Source organism: Scyliorhinus torazame, chromosome 8 (genome assembly GCF_047496885.1).
Source record: "Scyliorhinus torazame isolate Kashiwa2021f chromosome 8, sScyTor2.1, whole genome shotgun sequence".
Classification (NCBI taxonomy): Eukaryota; Metazoa; Chordata; class Chondrichthyes; order Carcharhiniformes; family Scyliorhinidae; genus Scyliorhinus; species Scyliorhinus torazame.
This window is the reverse complement of record NC_092714.1, coordinates 125,615,843-125,643,634: the sequence shown is the minus strand read 5'-3', so window position 1 is coordinate 125,643,634 and position 27,792 is coordinate 125,615,843. Positions and strand designations below refer to the sequence as shown.

The 27,792-nt window shown below is 49.2% G+C and overlaps 1 protein-coding gene across 4 annotated transcripts in view; it reads right to left on the bottom strand.

Annotated features, from left to right (window-relative positions):
* Positions 1-27,792, bottom strand: part of reps2 (RALBP1 associated Eps domain containing 2) — a 319,465-nt gene that overhangs the window by 106,147 nt on the left and 185,526 nt on the right. For all 4 annotated transcript variants that reach the window (XM_072514142.1, XM_072514145.1, XM_072514143.1 and 1 more), the window contains exon 8: positions 11,418-11,566. In XM_072514142.1, the coding sequence (XP_072370243.1) occupies positions 11,418-11,566 (149 nt within the window). The remainder of the gene's footprint in view (positions 1-11,417; positions 11,567-27,792) is intronic.

The window sequence follows — 27,792 nt, the reverse complement described above, 5'->3', positions numbered from 1 at the left end:
CCCTGTTTTGTTATGTTTCCTTTGTAACATAAGCGGCTTCCTGGTGTTGCATTTGTCAAGGAATGTCGAGACGTGTAAAAAACTTCAACTCATTTATTTACACTATGTACACTTTTATAACTTGAGTTCAACACTACTGCTAATCCTATTGTAGCTACCTAAACTGACTAACCAGCTGCTGTCTTCCACGTGTTGGGTGTGATAATGAATCAACCCTGTGCCTCTCCTCACTGACTGTCTCCACCGGCCAAAGGGCTGATCATGTGTGTGGTGTCCTTTATGTATGGGTTGGTGTAATGCCCCCCTGTGGTCGTGTCACCTCCTTGTGTATCGTGAATGTCCATTGGTCGCCTCCTATCTAACTTATCTATTGGTTGAGTGTGTGCGTGTGTGATGTTTCTGCTGCTCCCTCTAGTGTCTGTCTAGCTTACATGTATTTACAGTGATGCACATCACCACACTCCCCATGTCTGCGTGGGTTTCCTCTGGGTGCTCCCACAGTCTAAAGATGTACGGGGTAGGTGTATTGACCATGATAAATTGCCCTTAGTGTCCAGGGATGTGAACGTTAAGTAATGGGGTTGCAGAGTTAGGGCGGGACATGGGTGGGGTGCTCATTTAGAGGGTTGGTGCAGACTCAATGGCTGAATGGCCTCCTTCTGCACTGTCGAGATTCTATGATTCTATTTTTCTTTAGAGCAACTTTAGGATGGTTACATAAGCTTACTAATAACATAATCAATCATCAGCTTCTGAGACTTTATTTTGTTGTACATGAGGCTATTTATATCTAAACTTCTCCTTCTGAGGGATTGACTTGTTGCTCTTCTATAGGTATGTGTTGTTTGCCCAAGCCACCATAACTTGTGTGACAAAGGACTGATGGTGAGTTTTGCCAGTTTTACATGAGGGTGAGAGCATGTGTTAGAAATAGAAACTGGGGCTTCCGGTTGCAGCTATGTCGAGGTAGATCACACGTTCGGCAGCTCCCGCCAGGAACGGACTTTTGGGCTCTTTAGAAGGGCCCCAACGGAAATTGTTCGACGGCTCCCAGTGTGGGAAGGTGACAGCAAGGTTCCCCCGGCACTGTATGGATTGGACCAGGAGTGGAGCGGTTAAGAAAGTGATTCTGGTGCAGCGGAAAGTGCGAGGGAGGAGAAGCAAGATGGCGGCGGGTGGAGACCAAGCAGCGTGGTCGCAGGAGGAGCAGGAGTTCCTCAAACGCTGCTTTGCGGAGCTGAAGACAGAAATGCTGGCGCCAATGAAGGCGTAGATTGAGAAGCTTGTGGAGACCCAGAAGGCCCAAGAGGCAGCGATCCGGGAGGTGCGGCAAAAAGCCTCGGAGAACGAGGATGAGATCTTGGGCCTGGCGGTGAAGGTGGAGGCACACGAGGCGCTGCACAAGAGGTGGCATGAAAAATTTGAGGACCTGGAGAATAGGTCGAGGAGGAATAATCTTCGGATTCTGGGTCTGCCTGAAGGAGTGGAGGGGCCCGATGCCGGGGCATATATGAGCACGATGCTCAATTCGCTGATGGGCGCGGGAGCTTTCCCGAGGCCCCTGGAGCGGGATGGGGCTCATCGGGTCCTGGCAAGGTGACCCAAAGCCAATGAGCCGCCAAGGGCTGTAGTGGTGAGGTTCCACCGCTTTATGGACAGAGAGTGCGTCCTGAGATGGGCCAAAAAAGAACGGAGCAGCAGGTGGGAGAACACAGAGATCCGAATCTACCAGGACTGGAGTGCGGAGGTGGCTAAGAAGAAGGCTGGTTTTAACCGGGCGAAGGCGGTTCTCCATCGGAAGGGGGTGAAGTTCGGGATGCTGCAGCCAGAGCAATTGTGGGTCACGTTCCAAGCTCGGCACCACTATTTTGAGACGCCTGATGAGGCATGGAACTTTATCCATCTGGAAAGTTGGACTCAAACTGAGGGTTTGTCGTGGGGGCGGGGGGGGGGGGGGGTTATTGCGTTTGGGGAATGTTCTTTTTGGTTTGGTGCTGGGTGGGGATGGGTGAATGGATTTGATGTGGGGGCTGTGGGAGAGTGTGGGCATCGGTGTTGGAGGGGCAGGGCCCTGCGGAGAAAGAGGGGGGGGGGGTGGAGGCCCGGGGATGGGGAGTTGGGTTAAGGCCGCAAAAAAGCTGTGCCAGAGGGGGCGGGGCCGGCTCAGACGGAAAGTGCGGGCTTTTTCCCGCGTTAGGGAAGTATGGGGGCGGGGCCGGGGGGAGGGGCGGTGCTGGAGAGGAGCGCACACTGATTGCCAAGGGGTGGGGGGATTCTCACACTGGGGGGTCGATGGAATGGCGGGAGAGGCCGGGGTCAGCAGGAGTCAGCTGACTTACGGGTGTGTCATGGGGGAGCAAAATGGCTAGATAAGGATCTAGATAAGGGGGGGGGGGGGGGGGGAGACTGGGTTGCTGCTGCATTGGCCAAAGGGGAGCTGGAAGCAGGAGAGGTAGTCGGGGCGGGGGTCTGCCGCCTGGGGGACTGGAGTGTGCGGGAGGTGCGGGCACGTGGCTGGCCTAGAAAAGGAGATGGCTAGTCGGCAGGGGGGGGAATTAGCCCACTGATTCGGCTAAGAACTTGAAATGTGAGGGGCCTGAACGGGCCGGTCAAGAGGGCCCGGGTGTTCGCGCACTTAAAGGGACTGAAGGCAGGCGTGGTTATGCTCGAGGAGATGCATCTGAAGGTGGCAGATCAGGTTAGGCTGAGAAAGGGATGGGTAGGGCAGGTGTTTCAATCAGGGCTGGATGCGAAGAACAGAGGGGTTGCAATACTGGTGGGGAAGCGGGTGTCGTTCGAGGCACTGAATATAGTAGCGGATAACGGAAGTCGATATGTGATGGTGAGTGGTAGGTTGCAAGGGGTGCGAGTGGTACTGGTGAACGTATATGCCCCGAATTGGGATGATGCCGGATTTATGAAACGCATGCTGGGTCGGATTCCGGATCTGGAGGTAGGAAGCTTGATAATGGGTGGGTGGGGGGGGGAGGCCAACGACAACGGGGAGGTGCAGGTGGGGGTAGTCTGGGAGGCAAAGAAGGCGGTGGTCAGGGGAGAGCTAATCTCGATTAGGGCCCACAGGGAGAAGAGAGAGAGGAGGGAGAGGGAGAGGTTGGTGGGGGAGATTTTAAGGGTGGACAGGAGTTATGCAGAGGCCCCCGAGGAGGGGCTACTTAGGGAGCAACGGAACCTCCAGACGGAAGTCGACCTGATGACCACGGGGGGAGCAGAGGCACAGTGGAGGAAAGCGCAGGGGGCGATGCATGAGTATGGGGAAAAGGCGAGTCAGATGCTGGCACATCAGCTTCGTAAGAGGGAGGCAGCGAGGGAGATTGGTGGAGTTAAGGATAATGGGGGGAATACGGTGCGGAGTGCGGTGAGAATAAACGAGGTATTTAGGGACTTCTACGGGGATCTGTACAGGTCTGAGCCCCCAGAGGGGGAGGAGGGGATGCGACGATTCCTAGATCAGCTGAGGTTCCCGAGGATGGAAGCGGAGCAGGTGGCTGGTTTGGGGGCGCCGATTGGGCTGGAGGAGCTGGTTAAAGGGTTAGGGAGCACGCAGGCGGGGAAGGCCCCGGGACCGGACGGGATCCCGGTTGAATTTTACAGTAAATACGTGGACTTGCTGGGCCCGTTGCTAGTGAGGACTTTTAATAAGGCGAGGGAGGAGGGGACCCTGCCCGACAATGTCCAGGGCGCTGTTTTCTTTGATTTTGAAGTGGGACAAGGATCCATTGCAATGTGGGTCATATAGACCGATCTCGCTCCTCAATGTTGACGCTAAGTTGCTGGCGAAGGTGCTGGCCACAAGAATTGACGACTATGTCCCGAGGGTGACTCATGAGGACCAGACGGGATTTGTGAAGGATAGGCAGCTAAATACTAATGTGCGGAGGGTCCTCATTGTGATAATGATGCCCTCGGTGGAGCGGGAAGCGGAGGTAGTGGCAGCTATGGACATGGAGAAAGCCTTTGATCGGGTGGAGTGGGAGTATCTTTGGGAAGTGTTGCGGAGGTTTGGGTTCGGGGAGGGGTTCATCAGTTGGGTCAGGCTGCTATATAGAACCCCGGTGGCGAGTGTGGCTACGAACCGGCGGAGGTCGGAGTACTTTCGGCTGTACCGGGGGACGAGGCAGGGGTGTCCCTTAATCCCCCTTGTTGTTTGCACTGGCAATTGAGCTGCTGGCCATGGCACTGAGGGAGTCCAGGAAATGGAGTGGATTGGTCCAGGGGGGAGAGGAACATCGGGTGTCGTTGTATGCCGATGACCTGTTGTTGTATGTTGCGGATCCACTGGAGGGGATGGCGGAGGTCATGTGGATCCTTAGGGAGATTGGGGACTTTTCAGGGTATAAACTCAACGTAGGGAAGAGTGAGCCCTTTGTGGTGCATTCAGGGGACCCGGGAAGGGGGATAGACGAGCTCCCGCTTAAGAGGGTAGAAAGGAGCTTTCGGTACCTGGGGATTCAAGTAGCTAGGAGTTGGGGAGCCCTGCACAAGCTCAATTTGGCGCGGTTGGTGGAGCAGATGGAGGAGGATTTTAAAAGATGGGATATGCTGCCACTCTCACTAGCGGGCAGGGTGCAGTCGATCAAAATGACGGTCCTTCCGAGGTTTCTCTTTGTGTTCCAGTGCCTTCCCATTTTGATCCCCAAGGCCTTTTTCAAACGCGTAAGCAGGAGCATCATGGGATTTGTGTGGGCGAATAAGACCCCGAGGGTGAAGAGGGTGATTCTGGAGCGTAGCAGGGACAGGGGGGGGCTGGCGCTGCCGAATCTATGTGGCTATTATTGGGCAGCCAATGTGGCGATGATCCGTAAGTGGGTAATGGAGGGAGAGGGGGAGGCGTGGAAGAGGCTAGAGATGGCGTCCTGTGTGGGCATGAGCCTGAGGGCGCTGGTGACGGCACCGCTGCCGCTCTCGCCGGCAAGGTACACCACAAGTCCGGTGGTCGCTGCGACGCTGAAGATCTGGGGGCAGTGGAGGCAACACAGGGGCGAGGTGGGAGCCTCGGTTTGGTCCCCGATTCGGGAGAATCATCGGTTTATCCCGGGAAGGATGGATGGGAGGTTTTGGAGCTGGCATCGGGCAGGGATTAGAAGAATGGGGGACCTGTTTATAGATGGGACGTTTGCGAGCCTAGGGGCGCTGGAGGACAAGTTTGGGATACCCCCGAGAAACGCTTTCAGGTACATGCAAGTGAGGGCGTTTGTGAGGCGGCAGGTGAGGGAATTCCTGCTGCTTCCGGCACGTAGGATTCAGGACAGGGTGATTTCGGGTGTATGGGTTGGAGAAGGCAAGGTTTCGGCGATTTACCAGGAGCTGCAGGAAGAGGAGGAGGCCTCGGTGGAGGAGTTAAAGGGCAAGTGGGAGGAGGAGCTTGGGGAGGAGATAGATGAGGGTCTGTGGGCTGATGCCCTGAGTAGGGTTAATTCTTCCTCCTCTTGCGCCAGGCTCAGCCTAATACAGTTTAAAGTTACTCACAGAGCGCATATGACAGGGGCGAGGTTGGGTAGGTTCTTTGGGGTGGAGGACAGATGTGGGAGGTGCTTGGGGAGCCCAGCAAATCACGTCCATATGTTCTGGTCATGCCCGGCGCTGGATGGGTTTTGGAGGGGTTTTGCGAGGACTATGTTCAAGGTGGTGTACGCCCGGGTCAAGCCGAGCTGGGGATTAGCATTTGGGGTATCGGACGAGCCGGGAGTGCAGGCGGTGAAAGAGGCCAGTATTCTGGCCTTTGCGTCACTGGTAGCCCAGCGGAGGATTTTGTTACTGTGGAAAGATGCGAAGCCCCCTAGTGTGGAAGCTTGGATCAATGACATGGCAGGGTTCATCAAGCTGGAGAGGATAAAGTTTGCCTTGCGAGGGTCTGTGCAAGGGTTCTCCAGGCGGTGGCAACCGTTCCTAGACTATCTCGCGGAGCGTTAGGAGGAGGTCAGCAGCAGCAGCAGCCCAGGGGCATGGGGGGAGGGGGGGGGTTCTTTTGGGGTGGTGTTTGTGTTAAGGTGGGGGGTTTCCCTATTTGTGTTTTCTACTGTTATATGGGGGTTATTGTATGTGGGGGAAATCCAATGTAAAATTTCTGCTTGTTGTGTTTTTGTTTCTTTTTCATTTGTTGAAAATTTGTTGAAAAATTTGAAGAAACATATTTTCAAAAAACAAAAAATAGAAATTGGGATAGAAAGAGAAAAAATATCAAAATTGTAATAGCGAATGAGAGAGAGCTAGTGAAAAAAGGTAGAGAAGAAAGCAAAAAAAGAAAATGACAGTGAAAGAGATAAAACAAATTACACTAGAACCTCATTGCGTTATTTTAAAGACAGTGCACTGCTGTTGTTCATGCAGTTAGGACAGTGAATTTATCACACTTGGGTGTGTGTGGGTGGGGAACAGAAATATGGAAGCAATTGCTATGCTTTCCTCATTCTTTTATGAATGCACAAACTTGCACAATTACACAATAGCCTTTGGGGAGCTCAAAGTGGCTATTCTTCCAAGTGATGATTGGTATAGGATTAAATTACATGGACATCCTCAGATGTCCAATGTATGCATTCTCTTAAGAGGGAACTTGATGGCAATCAGGACCCTGGCTATTTTCCCATCACTAGCCCTGCTGCTGCCCCACTGTTGGAAGATTCTAATGGGAATAAATGACCACTGCACACTGCCTTCCTGCTATATTGATTCCCTGCAGGCACAATGGCTGTTAATGTCTAATCCCTTTGTCTACATCAGTAACATAAAAATCCTCAGAGGACATGAGTAAGGTTCCAACACCAAATCCATTTCTATATTGTTATTCAGTGTTTTGGCTACCAACTTTATACTGGAAAGTTTAACAGGTTTTCCTGGACTACAAAAGCGATGTAATATATTTACTCAAATCAATACTACCTCCCACAGTATTAAGAATGAGAAAATAGAAATACTTTCAGTTTCAACAAATGTAACTTCACTCAAGCCTTTACTGCTTAGGAGCTATTCAGTCAGCCTGCAGATACTATGGCAATGTTCATCCTATTACAAAGTTGGGTGCATGTTTAACTTTGCACTTCTTTAAAACTAACGACCCCATTATCCTAGGGTTAAGTACAAAACACAATCTAAAAAAGCAACCCCCCCAAACCCCTCCCCACTGTACATAAATAATAAACTAACATTAACACCCCGACTTAACACAAGTATATACACCCCCTCAGACTCTCCAGTGTAAATAACATAAACAAAAATAAAGTAACCCCCCCCCCCACCTCGAGCTGCTGCTGCCATTGACCAATGTCTATCGTTCTGCCAGAAAGTCTAAGAACGGTTGCAACCGCCGAAAGAACCCTTGTACCGACCCTCTCAAGGCAAATTTCACCCTCTCCAATTTAATGAACCCTGCCATATCGCTGATCCAGGATTCCACGCTTGGGGGCCTCGCATCTTTCCACTGAAGGAGACTCCTTCGCCAGGCTACCAGGGACGCAAAGGCCAGAATTCCGGCCTCTTTCGCCTCCTGCACTCCCGGCTCCTCTGCCACCCCAAATATTGCGAGCCCCCAGCCCAGTCTGACCCTGGATCCTACCACCCTCGACACTGTCCTCGCTACTCCCTTCCAAAATTCCTCCAGCGCTGGGCATGCCCAGAACATATGGGTGTGATTTGCTGGGCTCCCTGAGCACCTAACACACCTGTCCTCACCCCCAAAGAACCGGCTCATCCTTGTCCCGGTCATGTGTGCCCTGTGCAGCACCTTAAACTGTATGAGGCTGAGCCTCGTGCACGAAGAGGAAGAATTCACCCTCCCGAGGGCATCTGCCCACGTCCCCTCTTCGATCTCCTCTCCCAACTCCTCCTCCCACTCATCATTCAACTCCACCACCGAGGCCTCCTCCTCCTCATACATCACCTGGTAAGTTTCCGAGATCTTCCCCACTCCCACCCACCCCCCCGAGAGCACCCTGTCCTGTACTGTGTGTGGCAGTAGCCGCGGGAATTCCACCACCTGCCGTCTGGCAAATGCCCTTACCTGTAAGTACCTGAAGGTGTTCCCCGGGGGAGCCCATTTTTCTCCTCCAGCCCACCCAAGCTCACGAACTTCCCGTCCACAAACAGGTCCCCCAACTTTCGTATCCCTGCCCTGTGCCACCCCGAAAACCCTCCACCTGTTCTTCCTGGGGCGAACCGGTGGTTCCCCCGTAATGGGGTCCACGCCGAGGCCCCAACTTCCCCCCTATGCCGCCTCCACTGTCCCCAAAGTTTGAGGGCCGCCACCACCACCGGGCTCGTGGTATACCTCCTTGGAGGGAGCGGCAGCGGCACCGTTGCCAGCGCCCCCAGACTCGTACCTACACAGGACGCTGTCTCCAGCCTCTTCCATGCAGCCCCCTCCCCCTCCATCACCCACTTGCACACCATCGTCGCATTGGCGGCCCAGTAGTACCCACAGAGGTTGGGCAGTGCCAGCCCCCCCCCTATCTCTACTCCGCTCCAGGAACACCCTTCTCACCCTTGGAGTCCCTCGCGCCCACACAAACCCCATTATACTCCTTTTAACCCGCCTGAAAAAAGCCTTCGGGATAAACACGGGGAGGCACTGGAGCAGGAACAAAAACCTTGGGAGCACCGTCATTTTGATTGACTCACCCTACCCGCCAAGGACAGCGGCAACGCGTCCCACCTCTTGAACACCTCTTCCATTTGCTCCACCAGCCTTGTAAAGTTAAGCCTATGCAGGGCCCCCCAGCTCCTGGCCATCTGGACCCCCAAATATCTGAAGCTCCTCTCCGCCCTTTTTAGTGGGAGCTCTTCAATCCCCCTCTCCTGGTCCCCTAGCTGAACTACGAACAGCTCGCTCTTCCCCATATTGAGCTTGTACCCCGAAAAGTTCCCGAATTCCCTAAGGATCCTCATTACCTCTGGCATTCCTCCCACCGGGTCCGCCACATACAGCAGCAGGTCGTCCGCATAAAGCGACACCCTGTGCTCCTCCCCACCCCGCACCAACCCCCTCCAGTTACTCGACTCTCTCAGTGCCAAAGCCAGGGGTTCAATCGCCAGTGCGAAGAGCAGGGGGTACAGGGGACACCCCTGTCTCATCCCTCGGTGCAACCGAAAGTACTCGGACCTCCTCCTATTTGTGGCCACACTCGCCATCAGGACCTCATACAACAGCCTAACCCACCTGACAAACCCCTCCACAAACCCGAACCTCTTCAGCACCTCCCACAGGTACCCCCACTCTACCCTATCGAAGGCTTTCTCAGCGTCCATCGCCACCACTATCTCCGCCTCCCCCTCCCTCGCCGGGATCATGATAACGTTCAAAAGCCTCCGCACATTCGCGTTCAACTGTCTCTCCTTCACAAACCCTGTCTGGTCTTCATGGATGATCTGCGGCACACAATCCTCAATCCTCGTGGCTAAGACCTTTGCCAGCACCTTGGCATCTACATTTAGCAAGGAAATCGGTCTGTAAGACCCACATTGCTGGGGATCCTTGTCCCGCTTCAGGATCAAAGCGATCAGTGCCCGGGACATCGTCGGGGGTAAGCCACCCCCTCCCTTGCCTCATTAAAGGTCCTAACTATCAGCGGGCCCAACAGGTCCATATATTTTTTATAGAACTCGACCGGGAAACCGTCCGGCCCCGGTGCCTTCCCCGCCTGCATGTTTCCTATCCCTTTGATCAGCTCCTCCAGCCCAATCGGGGCCCCCAGTCCCGCCACCAGTCCCTTTTCCACCTTTGGAAACCTCAATTGGTCCAGGAAACGGCCCATCCCTCCCTCCTTCCGTGGGGGCTCGGATCGGTACAATTCCTCGTAGAAGTCCCTGAAGACCCCACTGATGCCAACCCCACTCCGCACCACGCTCCCTCCCCTGTCCTTAACTCCCCCCATCTCCCTAGCTGCGTCCCGCTTCCGAAGCTGATGTGCCAGCATCCGGCTTGCCTTTTCCCCATACTCGTAGACCGCCCCTGGGCCTTCCTCCACTGCACCTCCGCCTTCCTGGTGGTCACCAAGTCGAATTCGGCCTGGAGACTGCGCCTCTTCCTCAACAATCCTTCCTCAGGCTCTTCCGCATACCTCCTGTCTACCCTCACCATCTCCCCCTCCAGCCTCTCCCTCTCCCCTCGCTCCTTGTGGGCCCTGATGGAGATCAGCTCTCCCCTCAGCACCGCCTTCAGTGCCTCCCATACCATCCCCACTCGGACCTCCCCGTTGTCGTTGGTCTCCAAGTACCTCTCTATACTTCCTCGGACCCGCTTGCTCACCTCCTCATCCGCCAGCAGCCCCGCCTCCAAGCGCCACAGTGGGCGCTGGTCCCTCTCCTCCTCCATCTCCAAGTCCACCCAATGCGGGGCGTGGTCCGAAATGGCTATTGCCGAATACTCGGTATCCTCTACTCTCGCTGTCAGCGCCCTGCTCAAAATGAAAAAGTCGATTCGAGAATAAGCCTTATGGACATGGGAGAAGAATGAAAATTCCCTAGCCCCCGGCCTTGCAAATCTCCAACGGTCCACCCCTCCCATTTGGTGCATAAATCCCCTCAACACTCTAGCCGCCGCCGGCTTCCTACTCTTCCTCGACCTGGAGCGATCCAGTGCCGGATCCAACACCGTGTTAAAGTCTCCCCCCATTATCAGGCCCCCCACTTCCAAGTCTGGGATCCGAACCAACATACGCCGCATAAAACCCGCATCGTCCCAGTTCGGAGCATACACATTGACCAGTACCACCCTCTCTCCCTGCAACTTACCACTTACCATTATGTACCTACCGCCATTATCTGCCACAATGCTCGACGCCTCGAATGACACCTTCTTTCCCACCAAGATCGCCACCCCTCGATTTTTGGTATCTAGCCCCGAGTGAAACACCTGACCTACCCACCCTTTCCTCAGTCTTACCTGGTCTGCCACCTTCAGGTGTGTCTCCAGGAGCATAACCACATCCGCCTTGAGCCCCTTCAGGTGCGCGAACACGCGGGCCCGCTTAGCCGGCCCATTCAATCCCCTTACATTCCAGGTTATCAGCCGGATCAGGGGGCTACCCGCCCCACCCCCGCCGGCTAGCCAGGACCCCCTCCTCGGCCAGCCACGCGCCCACACCCCACACCCGGCCCGTTCCCCACAGCGGCATATCCCCGTCTCGACCCCCCCACTCGCTCCAGCTCCTCCTTGACCTTAGCAGCAGCAACTCGATTTGTCCCCCCCCTGGGCTAGGACCCATCCTAGCTGGTTTACTCCCCCCATTGCACTTCCGCAAGTCAGCTGACTCCTGCTGACCCGGACACTCCCGCCTCCCCTTCGACTCCTCCCATTGTGTGGCACACCCTCCTCTCCCGCTCCCCATCCACAGGGAGCCACATCACCTTTAAGAGTAGCTTCCTTTCTAAAGTATGGGATTTATCCCTTGCATTCTGCTTACCTTCGCTCCTCTGTAGATATTCAGGCATCAGGGTCTCAGGAAGTGTGGCTGGCAATGAATAGCCATTCTTCCTGGCTACGACTAGGTGAAAGGCGGCACAGAACTCGAACAGTGTCAAAGCTCCATCACAATCCATATCGGAGAGTTCCCTGCAGGCATAATGGCTATTAACGTCTAAACCTCTTATCTGCATCAGCAACATAAAAATCCTCAGAGGACTTGAGTAAGGTCCCAACATTAAATCCGGAGGAACATTTGATTTCTTTTTAAACTGTTTCAAACAGAACCATGTTCCGCAACATTCAAAATTGTTCTTCTGGAATATAAGTAGTTTTACAGTGTACTGCATTGAAAAAAAACATCTGAAAGTCTCCTCTAAAACTGTATGAGGTTCGGCTGTGGTCAGATTATATGGGAGGCATGGAGACAAAGAAACATACATGTAAATAAAGGTTAGGAGCCAGCCACCCAAGCTAGTTTCAGTTTAAACAGGAATACGAGGACAGAAGCTCTTCTTCATTAGAAAATGCAAGAAATCCACGGGAAAAGGATAAACCAAGGAAACCTTCAATTCTATTCGGAATAAAAGACAGCCCAAAATCCTCAAAGGGTCATTGGAGAAACACCACAACTGTTTTAACGTACAAATATTATTAGAGCAAAGTCCTGCTCCAGGTTTTATTAAATTAAAACAAGAAACTTAGTCAAAATAATTTTTGAAAACATGGCGAAGAAAGCCAGGTGGAAAAAGGAAAGTGAACAGGAAGCAGAAGTTACTAAAAGGAAATGATTGAATGTGGACTGAAACAGAGGATGGGTTCCAATCTTGAAAACCTGTATCCACATTTTCGCCATGTTGACACAAGCTACATCAGTAGAACGTCAAAATACTTGACCTCTTTTGAAGAAGCTCCAGAATTCCCCAATGTGATTAGTTCATTAAAAAATAAACAGTTTTTATTCTAATTTAATTCAGATTAACAGGATTAGTATACAATTGATGTAGCCACAAACTTTGTATGGAATTTCTATGCTATTTTCCCTGCATCCAAATAACCGACATTGAAAAGTCAGCTGCAATACAATTATCCAGCATCACAAGAATGATCAAGTTGTAGACTAGGTTCTGCATTTGATCACACTTACTAAAAAGGAAGTAATCTTAGTAAAGTACTCTGCCAATATTTCCTAGATATATTTTAACCTTTCTATTTCATCAAACCTGGTTGAACTATTTTTCCTGGGTTCTACGAAGTAGCCAAGGTCAAGTCTTGCTATAATAACAGCCACTCCTAGCAAGCATGCCTAGTTATTTCTGCTTGTTATTGTTTTTCTGGATCAGAAATTAAAATAATCCAAATTAAAAAATTTTTTTAAAATAATAATAATAATAACTTTTGAAATAATGTTGAAGTAAAATGTTGACCCATTGAATTGGAAAAGATAACTTTTGATTTCTGTTCCATCCTGATCTAGCAAGTCTATCATAGAAAACACAGAAAGTGGCCATTTAGCCATCAAATCTGCATAGCCATGTTCCTCTCACTTGTTTTGTTACGTGTCTGGTAGGGAACATGTGCTACTCAAACCTTGGTTCATGATGAGGTATTCTGAATCCCGATGAAGAAGATTCGAACTCTTCCAGTAGTAACAACAGGTTAATTGAGTAACTACAACAATATTTACATGAGTTCTTTACTTTAACTTTGATACTAATGATAAGGTCAACAAGATCTAACTATAGTAACTATACGTAACTCCACTGGCCATCTAAACTAGTCTGCTGTTGCTTTGATCACCGTGCACTCAAGAGAGAGAGAGAGCCCCAATGTGGCTGCCTTTTATACCCCTGTTGGTCCGGCCCTCTAGTGATCATGTGGTGCTACTGATGACACATTAACTAACCCCTTGTGTACATGCACATATAGAGATCACCACATCCCCCTTTTTTTCGTGTTACATATTTTCTGTATGTTGTAAAGAAAATTGAACAAACAAAATGGATACAGTTTGCAAATGCATAACATGAAATCAATGAGTTAATCCGTCAAACGTTAATACATTTAGTCTCTTCGGTTGTTTTCGCTTGCGTGAAACAGGTAGACAAATGATGTTATGTACAAGTTGTGATGATCCTGATGATTATACAAAGCCAATCAATATTTATGACTCCAATCTTAATAAATTTTTAAAAAATTTGTGAGTCCAAACTTTATGAATTTGTGCGGCCGAGTTGCTTCCTTCTTCTGTAGTTGAAGTGGTGATGTTGATGTTGTTATTTCTTTGTGAACGTCGTCAGTGTTCCTGTGTTTAAGTCACCAAGAAGTCATCAATAAGGTGTTTGAATGGTCAAATCACTTTGTTGTCTGATTTATGCTTTTTTTTCTATGCTTGTGGTATTGATTCAGTGTTACATCTTTGTTGTATGACCTGGACTTTTTCTTGTGTTTGTGGTATTGATTCTGCATGTCATCTTTCTTGAAAGCTGGTTTGCTTGTTTGTTGTGGAGCAAATGTGAATTTGAGAGATTTGTTGCCATGCCATGGCATGTTTGTACACTTGCCATTGTTTTGCAGTGTGCTGTGGCATTGTCCTTCATGTGCAGAGTTGTACCATGTTGTACAGGTCGTTGTTTCATTGTTGTCGTTTCTGTCTTGGTCGTTTTCGTTGTCGTTCTTATTGTGGTTTTCGTCATGCTTGTTGTTTCTGTTTTTGTTGTTTTCGCTGTTGTTCTTGTTGTTTTTCTCATCGTGCTCATTGTTTCTGTTCTTGTTATGCTTCTTGTGTTTGTTGTTGTTCTTGTAGTTTATGTTGTTGTGCTTGTAGTTTTTGATGTTGCTGTCGTTGTTCCTGTTTCTGCAGCGCTTCGTGTTGTTGTTTTTGCTCTTGTTGCACTGCATGTTGTTTTCGTTGTTGCTGTTGTGCTCAATGAGTGTTCCGTTTGGATGATGCGAGTCATTGTCACAGTTATTGGTGTCAGTGTCCTTTGTGGTATCTGTTACATTGAGCGTTTCTTCTTGAGAACTGTGTGAATGATCTGATGTTGCATTGATGTTGGTGACATCAGTCATTTGTGGTGGATTTGATTCCTCTGCTTTGCTTCCTTGGTACTCATCTTCTAGAGTCATTTCTGGTTCACTTGAATCATCTGTGATCTCTTTGTGCTCCTCTTCTGGAGTTATTTCTGGTTCATTTGAATTGGTTTCTTGGTGCTCCTCTTCTGGAGTCAAAATCATCAAGATTTCTATTAACGTGGTCTCTCTGGACTCTTGGTGCTCCTCTTTTGGAGTCAAAATCTTCACGATTTCATTTGACGTGGTCCCTCTGGACTCATGAGTAGCCGTCCTCTGATTATTGAGTGCTTCTGTGCAGACGAGCTGAGATCTGTCAGTCTCAGTGTGATCCTGCCCATCCTGTATGGAAATTGTGATTTCTTCGTCACTTGTCTCACATACAATGGGTAGACACTCAGTGTCTTCTTGTTGGTTAAATGAGCTGGGTAGACTTTCATAGTCTTCTTCATGCATGGCGTTCGATATGGAGTGTTTGCTTGCTTCCATTTTTGAGTCTGTCTGTGGAGGCTTGCGTCACGCTCTTTGTGGAGGCTTGTGTTGCTCTCTTTGTGGAGTCTTTCATCGCTCCTTTGAGAGTAGTAGTGCTATTTTCGTTGCGTTAGAGACTGTGCTTAAACCATTAGCTGCAATAAATATTTGGAATATCTGTTCAAATCTTTTCCAGTCATAACTTAAAATATCGGTTGTTTCCAGCTGCCCTAGAAGTCCAATGAGTCCCATAAGTTAATCATCGAGGATCCATTGCTGCGAAGTCTTCCACAGTCGAATGTCCAGTCTTCTCTTTTTTTTCTCTTTTTGTCTAACCTTATCTAACTAGTTCTGTTAAAACCACTCGACTGGTACCATGTTTTGTTACCTGTCTGGTAGGTAACATGTGCTACTCAAACCTTAGTTAGTGATGAGGTATTCTGAATCCCGATGAAGAAGATTCGAACTCTTCCAGTAGTAACAAAAGGTTTATTGAGTAACTACAACAATATTTACATGAGTTCTTTACTTTAACTTTGATACTAATGATAAGGTTAACATGATCTAACCATGGTAACTATACGTAACTCCACTGGCCATCTAAACTAGTCTGCTGTTGCTTTGATCACCGTGCACCTAAGAGAGAGAGAGAGAGCCCCAATGTGACTGTCTTTTATACCCCTGTTGGTCCGGCCCTCTATTGATCATGTGGTGCTACTGATTACACATTAACCCCTTGTGTACATGCACATATATAGATCACCACATCACTTTCCTGCTTTTTCCTCAAACCCCAATGTTTTTTTTTCCCTTCAAGTATTTATCTCATTTCTCCTTTGAAAACTACTATTAAATCAGTGCCCACCTCCCTACCAAACAATGCATTCCAAACCAGGCCATTCATTGCATCAAAGTACTCGAACTGGAGTACATATGGGCAGCATGGCGGCACAATGGTTAGCACTGCTGCCTCACAGCTCCAGGGACCCAGGTTCAATTCCGGCCTCGGGTGACTGTGTGGAGTTTGCACTGCCTCCTAGTGTCTGCGTGGGTTTCCTCCGGGTGCTCTGGTTTCCTCCCTCAGTCCAAAGATGTGCAGGTTAGGTGGATTGGCCATGCTAAATTGACCCTCAGTGTCCAAAAGGTTAGGTGCGGTTACTGGGTTACGGGGATAGGGTGAAGGCATGGGCTTAAGTAGGGTGCTCGTTCCAAGGACCTGTGTGTCATAATATACACCAGTATATCATGATGCAGACACACACTGATGGACAAACAGTGGGACCAATCAACATACACAACACCGCAGCCAATCACCAGTTAGAGCACACGCACTATAAAGACAGGGGGCATCAGAGTTCCCGCTCATTCGAGTTGCAGCTAGCTAGGAGGACAGAGCTCACAGCCTGCAACACAGACATTCACCATGTGCTGAGTGCATCGACTGGTTAGGACAAGGCAGAGGTCTTTAGTTAAAGCTAGTATCGTATTAACCCACAATCTAAGTATGTTTAAACAGTTAACGATTCAATAAAATAGTGTTGCACTATTTCAAGTGTTGGTGACCTGTACGTGATCCAGAACACCCAACACATCACTATGCAGACTCGATGGGCCTCCTTCTGCACTGTAAAGTCTATGATTTTATCACGAGTGCACCTCTTATTTGTCTGCCAAACAGCTATTTACCACAACTCTACTTTCTGTCACGTATCCAATTTTGTATCGATGTTGTTTTGCTTCTTTAATCTCAATGGGCTTCAATTTTGCTGACAAGCCTAACAGATGTTTTTAATAATTGTTTCATTTTCAATCCAAAACTATTCAAGATAATCTCAATTTTCCAAATCATACTCTGTAAAACAGCAGAATTTAGCTCTGAAATAGAACAAAACTTGGAAAGGGTCGTATATATAAAATAAATAGTCAGAACAGATGAAGGAAGGCAGATACCAGTTTATAAGTAATCTAAAAGCTGATATTTTATCTGTGTTCATCTCAATCTGTTTTACCTGCTTTTTCTACTAAATGAACCTACTTTGAAGCAACATTTTAAATTCAGATTGTATAACTAATTTCACATGTCTGGTTTTCACTGTCACAGAGCAGGAGAGATACCAGTTTCAGTTAATGTGAAAATGTGAATCTGCACACATGCAAACACCGGCCTGGAAAAGAGTGGGTGCTGCAGAGAGGTTGGATAGGCTTGGGTTGTTTTCGCTGGAGCAGGGAGGACTGAGGGGCGATCCGATCGAGATGTATAAGATTATGATGGGCATGGACAGATTGGTTAGGGAGCAGCTGTTCCCCTTAGTTGAAAGGTCAGTTACGGGGGGGGGGGGGGGGGACACAAAAGTTCAAGGTGAGGGGCAGGAGGTTTAGAGGGGATTTGAGGAAAGATGTTTTACCCAGAGGGGTGGTGATGGCACGTCTTAACATTTGAGGCTATGGGCCGAGTGCTGGCAAATGGGATGAGGTTCGGCAGGTCAAGTGTTCGGCATGCGTCGATGCAGACTCGATGAACTAAAGGGCTTCTCCTGCACTGTATTATTCTGTCATTCTGTGCATGACAGATTACCTTGTTGGCCAAAAAGAAAATTTCCCATCACCTACTTTTTTCAAATCACTACCCCCATGAATCTTACATTCATTCCCATGGCTGTCAAAGAATCTGCCCCGGCACCATCATCGGAATGAAGTATTTTCACTATGGGCTGCATGCAAAGTATTTGGTTCCAATGCAATTTTAAAATCTCTCTGAACCTGGTCAGAAAATGGTTTAACTTTAACCTCAAGAGTCTCCCCATTTAAACAGTGTGGCTTTACCATTTCCCAAACCAAGCAGATGTGTTTTAGTTTGGGAAATGTTATCATCATAGATGAATCATCATAGAATTTACAGTGCAGAAGGAGGCCATTCGGCCCATCGAGTCTGCACCGGCTCTTGGAAAGAGCACCCTAGCCAAGTCCACACCTCCACCCTATCCCCATTGTCGTGTTGGGTGTTCCGCTATTCAAACGAACCAACACGGTTGTAGATGGTACAACTCTGTTTTATTACTCTTGATAACAACATCTGTTAACTCATGGCTGTGGTTCGTACTTTACCCGTTAACCTGTGGACCCAGCCCTAACACTATCTTAGAGAGGCACTCAGCACATGGTGTATGCCTGAGTGGCGCGCTGTGAGCTCTGAGCTATCTCCTGCTGGAATCCGCGGGAACTGTGGTGTTCCCTGTTTTATAGTGTGTGTGCTCTCACTGGTGATTGGCTGTGATGTTGCGTGTGTGTTGATTGGTCCGTTGATCTGTCAATCAGTGTGTGTGTGTGTGATTGCACCATGCTATGTTTATATGAATATCATGACACCCATAACCCAGTGACCCCACCCAACACTAAGGGTAATTTAGACATTAAGTGCAATTTATCATGGCCAATCCCCCTAACTTGCACATCTTTAGACTGTGGGAGGAAAGCCATGCACACACGGGCAGAACATGCTGACTCCATACAGGCAGTGACCCAAGCCGGGAGTCGAACCTTGGCCCCTGGAGCTGTGAAGCAATTGTGCTAACCACTATGCTACCGTGCTGCCCACTGTGCTAACCACTATGCTACCGTGCTGCCCACACACCTACACCTGTTAAGGGGTGTGTTATGATGGCACAAACTCATTTCATGCAGTAGCTTTGGGGTTAACAGGGCGATCTTCATGCCATTAATACAGGTTAGGACACAAGTCTCAGAAGGGCCTGGCTTTACAAAGCTGGCCAGGTTTTTCACAGAATCTTTGGTGCAGAAGGAGGCCATTCGGCCCATTGAGTCCACACTGGCTTACAATGGTCACTGTCCCCTAAATGCTATCCCACTGTTATTTGATCCACTTGTGCCAACTCATTCCCCAGAACCAGGTCCAACAGTTCCTGCTCTCTCATTGGACTGGAAATGATTGCTGCAGAAAATTATCTTCAAAATAACCCAGGAACTCTCACCCTTCTTGTCCCTTTGCAATATTCCTGTCTCAGTCTATATTTGGATAATTGAAGTCCCCCATTATAACTACTCGAAAATTCTTGCACCTCTCTGTAATTTCTTTGCAAATTTGTTTCCTTACATCCGTTCCAATAGCTAGTGATCGATATAGTACATCGATCAGTGTCATTGCAGCTTCTTCATTCCTTACCTCGAGCCAGAGAGATTATCCCCTCTAGAACATCTCTATCTCTAGCACTGTAATACCGGGCTGGATTCTCCATTTGGGAGGCTATGGGTGGGATTCTTTGTCGGTTGACAGCAAAATCAGGAAATGCAATTGGGCGGAGAATCGGTTCCGAGCCGAAATCATGGCGGGCGCCTATTTCACGTCAAATCGCAATTCTCCGCCGTTTCGACGGTGGCGTCAATGCTTTCCGCAATGCACGTACAATAAATCTCGCTTGTATATCATTAGTGGGCCCGACTCAGTATTCTCCGGGGCCTCTGTGATTCTCTGCCTCCGATGGGCTAAATTCCTGACGGCGCGGTTCACTTGTGCTTTTACAAATCACGAAACTGATGTTGCGGCCGATGGGGGAGAGAGAGGAGGTAGAACACGGAGAGGTGCGACCGTGGGCTGCCAGGCCAGACATTGGCCAGGGCTGGCTGGGGTGGACGGGGTGACCCCCTCATGGGACTGCGACGGTGTCCAGGCACGGACCACCACTGCTGCAGCCCTCAAGGACGCCATCTTTCTGCACACTCCACTGACCACCCACCTTGGCCCCTGGTTCTGCAGAGTGACACCGGCCATATGGGGGCCATGGGGCATACCGCTGGCAACGCAGCACCAGCCAATGGTACACCTGGAAGCAGGGATAGTAGCCAGGATGAGAGTCTCCATGATGCCAGGCACCGACGTAGCCAGAGATGCGCGGATGGGGGGTGACATGTGGGGACAGAGTCCACAGTGCCAACCGGGGATACCATGTAGCCTGCTGGACCTGGTTGGGCACGGGGGTACATACCATGCTAACATGTTGACCTTTCATCCCTGCAGACAATGGATATTGGAATTCAACCATCCTTCCTCCTAGTTGCCGGGGATGCTTTGTGGCTGTACGAGCTGGAGTAGCTTGAAGAGGAGGAAGCTGCAGCAACGGAGCATACCCTAGAGGAACAGGAGGCAGCCACCCAACAGGCCAAGGAGCAGGAGGTGCCGCACGAGGCCGCGTGTGTACCAGCAGCACCTGTCAATTGAGGACCTGCTGGACCGGTCATGCCCCTCGGGAATTCCTACCTCTACCTGATGTACCGGAGCAGCTGTGTGGTGCGCACCAGATAGTGACCCAGGAGTCTCTTCACTAAAGTGCCCAACCGAGGTGAGTGTCTCTGGGATGGTGGAGACAGCTGTGATGGGAAATCGGTGTCATCCTGGACTCGAGCTCTGGGTGTCTTGGGTCTCTTGTTGAGGGCTGCTCTCCTCATCGCAGACAGACAGTGACATCAAAGGGGGGGCTCAGCTATGGCACTGGCTGGGGACGGGGGACACCAGATGGGCCCAATCCTTCACCAGCAGTTCCTTGCAAGATACAAGACAAGACGTATGATTAGACTGCGGCCGGGGATGAGTGTGAGGGTGGTGTGGGAGTGATGTGGGGGTAAAGGTGAGGGAGTTGACAAATGTGACATGGGGGAACCATAACTAAGCGGGGTCTCGCCCTCGGCCGATCTCCACCCTGGCGACCTCCCGTTTCTCTGGACCTCCGACCACGTCCATGGCCCTCTGCTCAGCCGCAGTGAGGGGCCACAGGTTTGCTGAATATCTGCGCTGATGTAGGATAGCTGTGATGCTTCGATTATGTCTTCCTCGGAGCTCTCCTCCGAAGTGTTCTATTGGGATTCTGGAGAGGGGGCCTCCCAGGATGGGCCGGCCCCATCGGCTGGAGGAACTGCGGGAAAATGCGGGAAAATGGACATGTGGTCAGTGGGAGGGATGGGTCAGACAGTAAGACAATGACAACTCACGTTTGATAGGCCCTCTGGGAAGAGCCCGGTGGTTCTTCACCTCTGCGGCTTCCGCCAACCTCTGTGTTGGTGCCACTCTGTCACCTCCAAGGTATGCTCTTCAAAGGTGGTGAGAATCTTAAGTCCAGCACCCCGCCAGCCTGGACCCTCTCCCGACGGTTGTGGGAGCGCTTTTCCTGTGGAGGCTCAGAGAGGGCATTATTAACCACACGCGTGCTTCACAGTAGTGAGGGGGGGGGAGGGGGTGAGATATGAAGAAAGGGTTCTGGGGGGTAAAGGGAGAGGGGGGGGTGTGTGTGAAGGGAGAGGGGGGATGAAGGGAGGGTTGTGGGCCACTTGGAGAGTTGGTGGATGTGGGGGGCGTTGCTGTCTACTCACCCGTGCTGCCCGGTGTAGGTCGTTAACCTTTTAAAAAATAAATTTAGAGTACCCAATTCTTTTTTTTCTCCAATTTAGGGGCAATTTAGCGTGCCCAATCTACCTATGCTGCACATTGTTGGGTTGTGGGGGTGAGACCCACGCAAACACGGGGAGAATGTGTAAACTCCACATAGACAGTGACCCGGGGCCGGGATCGAACGCAGTCCTCAGTGCCATGGTCATTGACCTTTTTACAGCACTGGAGGCCATCCTCCTGGTAACGCTCCCAGAGCTTACAGCCGACGCCACCTCGTCCCAGACAGCACTGGCTATCTTGTGGCTCACCCTCCAGGACCCTCGGTGGAACAGGACATCTCTCCTGGCCACCAGTGTGTTTAGGAGCCTGGACAGGTCTGTATCGCCGAATGTTGGGGCAGTTCCTCTCGGCACCATGGTTGCAAGCTGACTAGGGTTGGCTGTGCAAGCGTTGTTTAAGTGCTGCTCAACCTTGTTGGCGGTGGACTGGCAAGTGTGGTCCTGGTGAATTGGCTGGCAAACTTTCATTTGCGGCAAGGAGTCCGTGGGGTCTCGTTAAGTGGACCAATTAATGTTGAATATCATTACCGGCCTCGCCGAGCCGAGCGTTGGAAAGCTCGTGGCTGTTCCCGCTCACTACCACACTTAGAAACCTTTCCGGAGAATCACGCCCAATGTTGTTGTTCCATTTGTCAACCTGTGTCTTTAGTTCACAAATCCTATTGACCACATTCTGTGCGTTCACATATCCTGAATTAGGCCTTTCAACTTTCCCTCTTACTCTGACCCCATCTAACGACTAGTTCCATCAAACTCTTAAGTATTCTATTTATCTGGATACTACTCTCGCACACTTTTCCAATAGAGGGACTAGTAATCTTTTAATATTAATTCTTCTCAGGATTTGGACAATGCTGACAAAGATGTACTTATTACAACATCTGGAGATGCCCAAGACAATGGTAGGGTTACTTCTTGAAGCAGTGCAAACCTCCTGGTGCTAATGATCCTGCAATCATATCAGTTTTGGATTCCCACTCAGTGATAAGGAATGAAAGACAAGTGGTGTTCAAGTCAGGATTGTGTGTGCCTTAGACAGAAATATGGGGGTAATAGTATTCCAGCAACATTGCTGCTTTTCTACTTCAGTGTAGAATTTTATTTTGAAAAACATGTTATTACGGCATTTATGGTTTTACAATAACAAAAGACACAAGTACAAATATAAACATGGTTCAACGCGTAACACCCCCCTCCATCTCCCATAGTTCTCGCATAAGCTAGACCGACATAGTCCAACTCCTTCTCCCCTACCCCCCATATTTGCCCCCTAACCCCGCCCCACCATATTGAATCTGCTGACGGTTCAATTTAATGAGGGCAAAACATCAGCCTCTCTTGCCCCCTGGACTCGCGGGTCTTCCGACACTCCAAAAATCGCCACCTCTGGACACGATGCCACCCTTACCTTTAACACCGTGGACATGACATCTGCAAACCCCGACCAGAATTCCCTGAGCTTTGGGCATGCCCAAAGCATTTGGACATGATTTGCGGGCCCTCCTGCACATCGCCCACACCTGTCCTCTACCCCCAAAAACCTGCTCATCTGAGCCACTGTCATGTGTGCCCAGTGAACCACCTTGAATTGTATCAGGCTGAGCCTGGCACATGATGAGGACGTATTGACTCTGCTCAGGACATCCTCCCACAGACCCGCCTCTAAATCCTTTCCCAACTCATCTTCCCATTTACATTTTGTCTCCCCTATCTGGGTTTCCTCCCACTCCATAAGTTTTTTGTAAATGTCCGATACCTTCCCCTTCCCCCTCCCTTCCCCCGTTCTAGAAACTACCTTATCATGTATCCCCTGTGGTGGAAGGAGCGGAAAGGTGAAAACCTGCCTTTGCACAAAATCCCTCACTTGGAGATATCGGAACCCATTCCCTCCCGGCAATTCAAACTTCACTTCCAGATCCCCCAGACCGGGAAAGCTCCCATCAATAAACAGATCCCCCAGCCTCTCAATCCCTGCCCTCTGCCACCTCTGAAACCCCCCATCCAGCCTCCCCGACACAAACTGGCGATTACCACAGGTTGTAGCCCACACTGACGCTCCCTCTACTCCCTTCTGCTTCCGCCATTGCCCCCACCTCTCAGGGCCTCCACTACCACTGGGCTTGTGGAGTACCGGGCCGGCGAGAACGCAGAGGTGCCATTACCAATGCCCCCAAACTTGTGCCCTTACATGATGCTGCCTCCACCCGCTCCCACACTAACCCCTCTCCCACTACCCACTTCCTAATTATGGCTATATTCGCCGCCCAGTAATAGTTGCTAAAGTTCGGTGGTGCCAGCCCTCCCTCCCCTCGGCTCCGCTCCAGCAACACTTTCTTTACTCGCTGGGTTTTACCCGCCCATACAAACCCAGCTATCACCCTGTTCCCCACTTAAAAAAGGCCTTTGGACTAAAAATAGGGAGACACTGAAAAACAAATAAAAATCTTGGGAGAACCGTCATCTTTACGATCTGTACCCTCCCCGCCCGTGACAATGGGAGCAGTTCCCACCTCCGGAAGTCCTCTTTCATTTGTTCCACTAATCAGCCCAGATATAATTTGTGCAGCTGCTCCCATCCCCGTGCTACCTGAATACCCAGGTAATGAAAACTCCCTCCCACCACCTTAAACAGCAACTCCTCCAGTCTCCTCTCCTGCCCCCTCGCTTGGATCACACAAACCTCGCTCTTACCCATATTCAATTTGTACCCCGAGAACCAGCCAAATTTCCCTAAGATCCGAATAATCTCCTCCGTTCCCCCTAATGGTTTGGAAATATATAGGAATAGGTCGTCTGCATATAGTGAGACCCTGTGTTCCACCCCCCCTCCCCGGACCCTTCCAGTCTTTTGACGCTCTCAGCACCATTTCAGTGTAGATGTTGCAGAACATGGCGATCAAGTAGCCAATAATGACTTTGGTGAGTTGCTGCAGTGTATCCTGTGCATTGTACATAATGAGCAGCACGGTAGCACAAGTGGCTAGCACTGTGGCTTCACAGCGCCATGGTCCCAGGTTCGATTCCCCGCTGGGTCACTGTCTGTGCAAAGTCTGCATGTTCTCCCCGTGTCTGCGTGGGTTTCCTCCGGGTGCTCCGGTTTCGTCCCACAGTCCAAAAACGTGCAGGTTAGGTTATTGGGTTACGGGGATAGGGTTGAAGTGAGGGCTTAAGTGGGTCGGTGCAGACTCGATGGACCGAATGGCCTCTTCTGCACTATATGTTCTATGGTATCATAGACAGTAGAATAGGTGGATAGTGAATCCAATGACAATGCCATCAATCAAACAATCCACATTCTCTTTCATAACAACATTGATATGCGATTCTGCGGTTTCCCAGCCGCGTGTTTCTCGGTGGTGGGAGACGGCACGGCATTTGCTGGCAGCGGGATTCTTGTACCAGACAGCACAGCTTTGAATTCAGAAATCACCATATTATTATTATTCTATAAGCCTCAGTCACGACACTAATGTTACGAAAAGTAGACTCAGCTTCAGAATGAGCAACAGCGGAACCGGTTTTCAAAATTAATTCAAAAAGTCACACCACCAGCATAACCCTGACTTTGTGCGATTACATTTTCCAGCTTGCGAGGGTGCAATGCTCAGCAGACCTGTAGCGTCTACGTGGAAAGTTACCACACAACAAACCTGCAACTATTTAAAATTACGCACGCAGATAACAAAAACTGCTTTGGAGACAATCGCACCGCCCCAATGCCACAAAAACATAAACAACAGAGTAAAGATCACAAGGAGATTGACAAGGCTGTAGAACTTGCATCACGCTGACCCATCAGAATAAAACCACTTTTCAACCATTTTCATTTATCTTGGTGGGAGCATTGCAAAACTTGAAACCAAAGCACAAACGCAAATAGTTAATTGATATTTAATAAACATAAACACAGTGCTCAAATTATACAAGTGGATTTTGGATCATTGGTTCAGCAGACCGATGTGCTGTAGTGAGCTATATAGACCAACAAAGCCTAGATTTGCTCAGTATTAGATAGATGATCTGCACAAGTTAGGTAAAGGTGACACCTCAGAGTAAGGAAAAATAAATCACCTTATTATCACTGTCCTTTGATTTTCATACTGAAAATCCAATACAAAGCGACAATATAAATGTGGTGAAAAGTACAATACCGGAAAATGTTTTGACCACGCTCCTCCCACCTCATGATTTATCATTTAAATAAGAGGTAGTATACGCGGTAAAGGATTAACTGATGGGCTTTTTTGTTTGTATGAATAAAATTTACTCTCTGACGCAGTCCATGTCCAAATGCAGCATGATCTAGACACTGTCCAGGCTTGGGTTGATGAGTGGCAAATAACATTCAAGCCAAACAAGTGCCAGGCAATGACCATCTCCTACCATATCCCCTTGACATTCAATGGCATTACCATCGCTGCATCTCACTAAATCAAAATTCTGGGGGTCACCATTGACCAGAAACTGAACTGGACTCACCATATTAATAGTGTGGCTACAAGACAAGGTCATAAGACCATAAGACCAGAAGATATAGGAGTAGAATTAGGCCACTCGACCAATCGTGTCTGCTCCGCCCTTCAATCATGGCTGATATTTTTCTCATCCCCATTCTCCTGCTTCTCCCATAACCCCTGATCCCCTTATTGATCAAAAACCTATCAATCTCTGTCTTAAAGACACACGGTGATTTAGCCTCCACAGCCTTCTGCAGCAAAGGGTTCCACAGATTCATGACCCTCTGGCTGAAGAAATTCCTCCTCATCTCTGTTTTAAAGGATCGTCCCTTTAGTCTGAAATTGTGTCCTCTACTTCTAGTTTTTCCTACAAGTGGAAACATCCTCTCCACGTCCACTCTATCCAGGCCACGCGGTATCCTGTAAGTTTCAATAAGATCCCCCCTCATCCTTCTGAACTCCAACGAATATAGACCCAGAGTCCTCAACTGTTCCTCATACGACAAGCTCTTCATTCCAGGGATCATCCTTGTGTACCTCCTCTGCACCCTTTCCAAGGCCAGCACATGCTTCCTTAGATACAGGGCCCAAAACTGTTCACGATACCCCAAATGCGGTCTGACCAGAGCTTTATATAGCCTCAGGAGTACATCCCTGGTCTTGTATTCTCGCCCTCTCGACATGAATGCTAACATTGCATTTGCCTTCCTAACTGCCGACTGAATCTGCACGTTAACCATAAGCGAATCGTGAATAAGGACACCCAAATCCCTTTGTGCTTCTGATTTCCTAAGCATCTTCCCATTTCAAAAATAGTCTATGCCTCCATTTCTCCTTCCAAAGTGCATAACCTCACACTTTTCCACATTGTATTCCATCTGCCACTTCTTTGCCCACTCTCCCAGCCTGTCCAAGTCCTCTGCAGCCCCCCTGCTTCCTCAATACTACCTGCCCCTCTACAGATCTTTGTATCACCTGCAAACTTAGCAACAGTGCCTTCAGTTCCTTCCTCCAGATCATTAATGTATATTGTGAAACTAGGAATCTGCGGCAAGTAACTCACCGCATGACTCTCCAAAACCTGTATACCATCTACAAAGGCACAGGTCAGGAGTGTGAGCGAATACTCTCCAGTTGCCTGGATGAGTACAGCTCCAACAATAGTTAAGAGACTCAGCACCATCCAGAACAAAACAGTCTGCTTGATTGGCACCCCTTACACAAGCATATTCCAAACCCAGGTCTACCATCATCTAGAAAGACAAGAGCAGCAGATGCCAGAGAACACCACCACCTGCAAGTTCCCATCCAAGTGACTCACCATCCTGACTCGGAAATATACTGCCGTTTTTCTCACTGTCGCTCGGTCAAAATGCCTCCCTGGCAGCACAGTGTCCATCTCCATAACCAATAAAACTTAAGGATAGATAAAGAAACCAAGCAAATAACGGAGCTGGAAATAGTTAAATCAAAAGTCAAGTTGGACACAGAAAGAGAAACAACATGCGAAAGATTGGATTAAGAGAGCATGATAAAGATACAAAAAAAGGATACATAAGAAAAGTTTAAAAATGTAACATTTCAAAACGTCTCGGGACAATTGACTAACCATTGGGATGAGACTCCACAGTTTCAATTGTATCCCCTCATAGCCTCCAGGATTGTGTTTCATGTCAGAACCATAAATTGCATCATTAACAGGGTGGTTATCAGATTAAATACCAGCACAAATTCTGCAAATTTAAAAAATTCACTCAGAGGTTTCATCAAGCGTCCGTTTGTGGGATGTACACAGTGAAACACTGCAAATCACCAATATTTTGTGATGATATATAACTCCCAGGATCTCTCTTTGACACATATTTATAATTTGCTTTATTTTTTTAAAGCAGACTAATAGTGGTGAGTGTTGTTAATTTG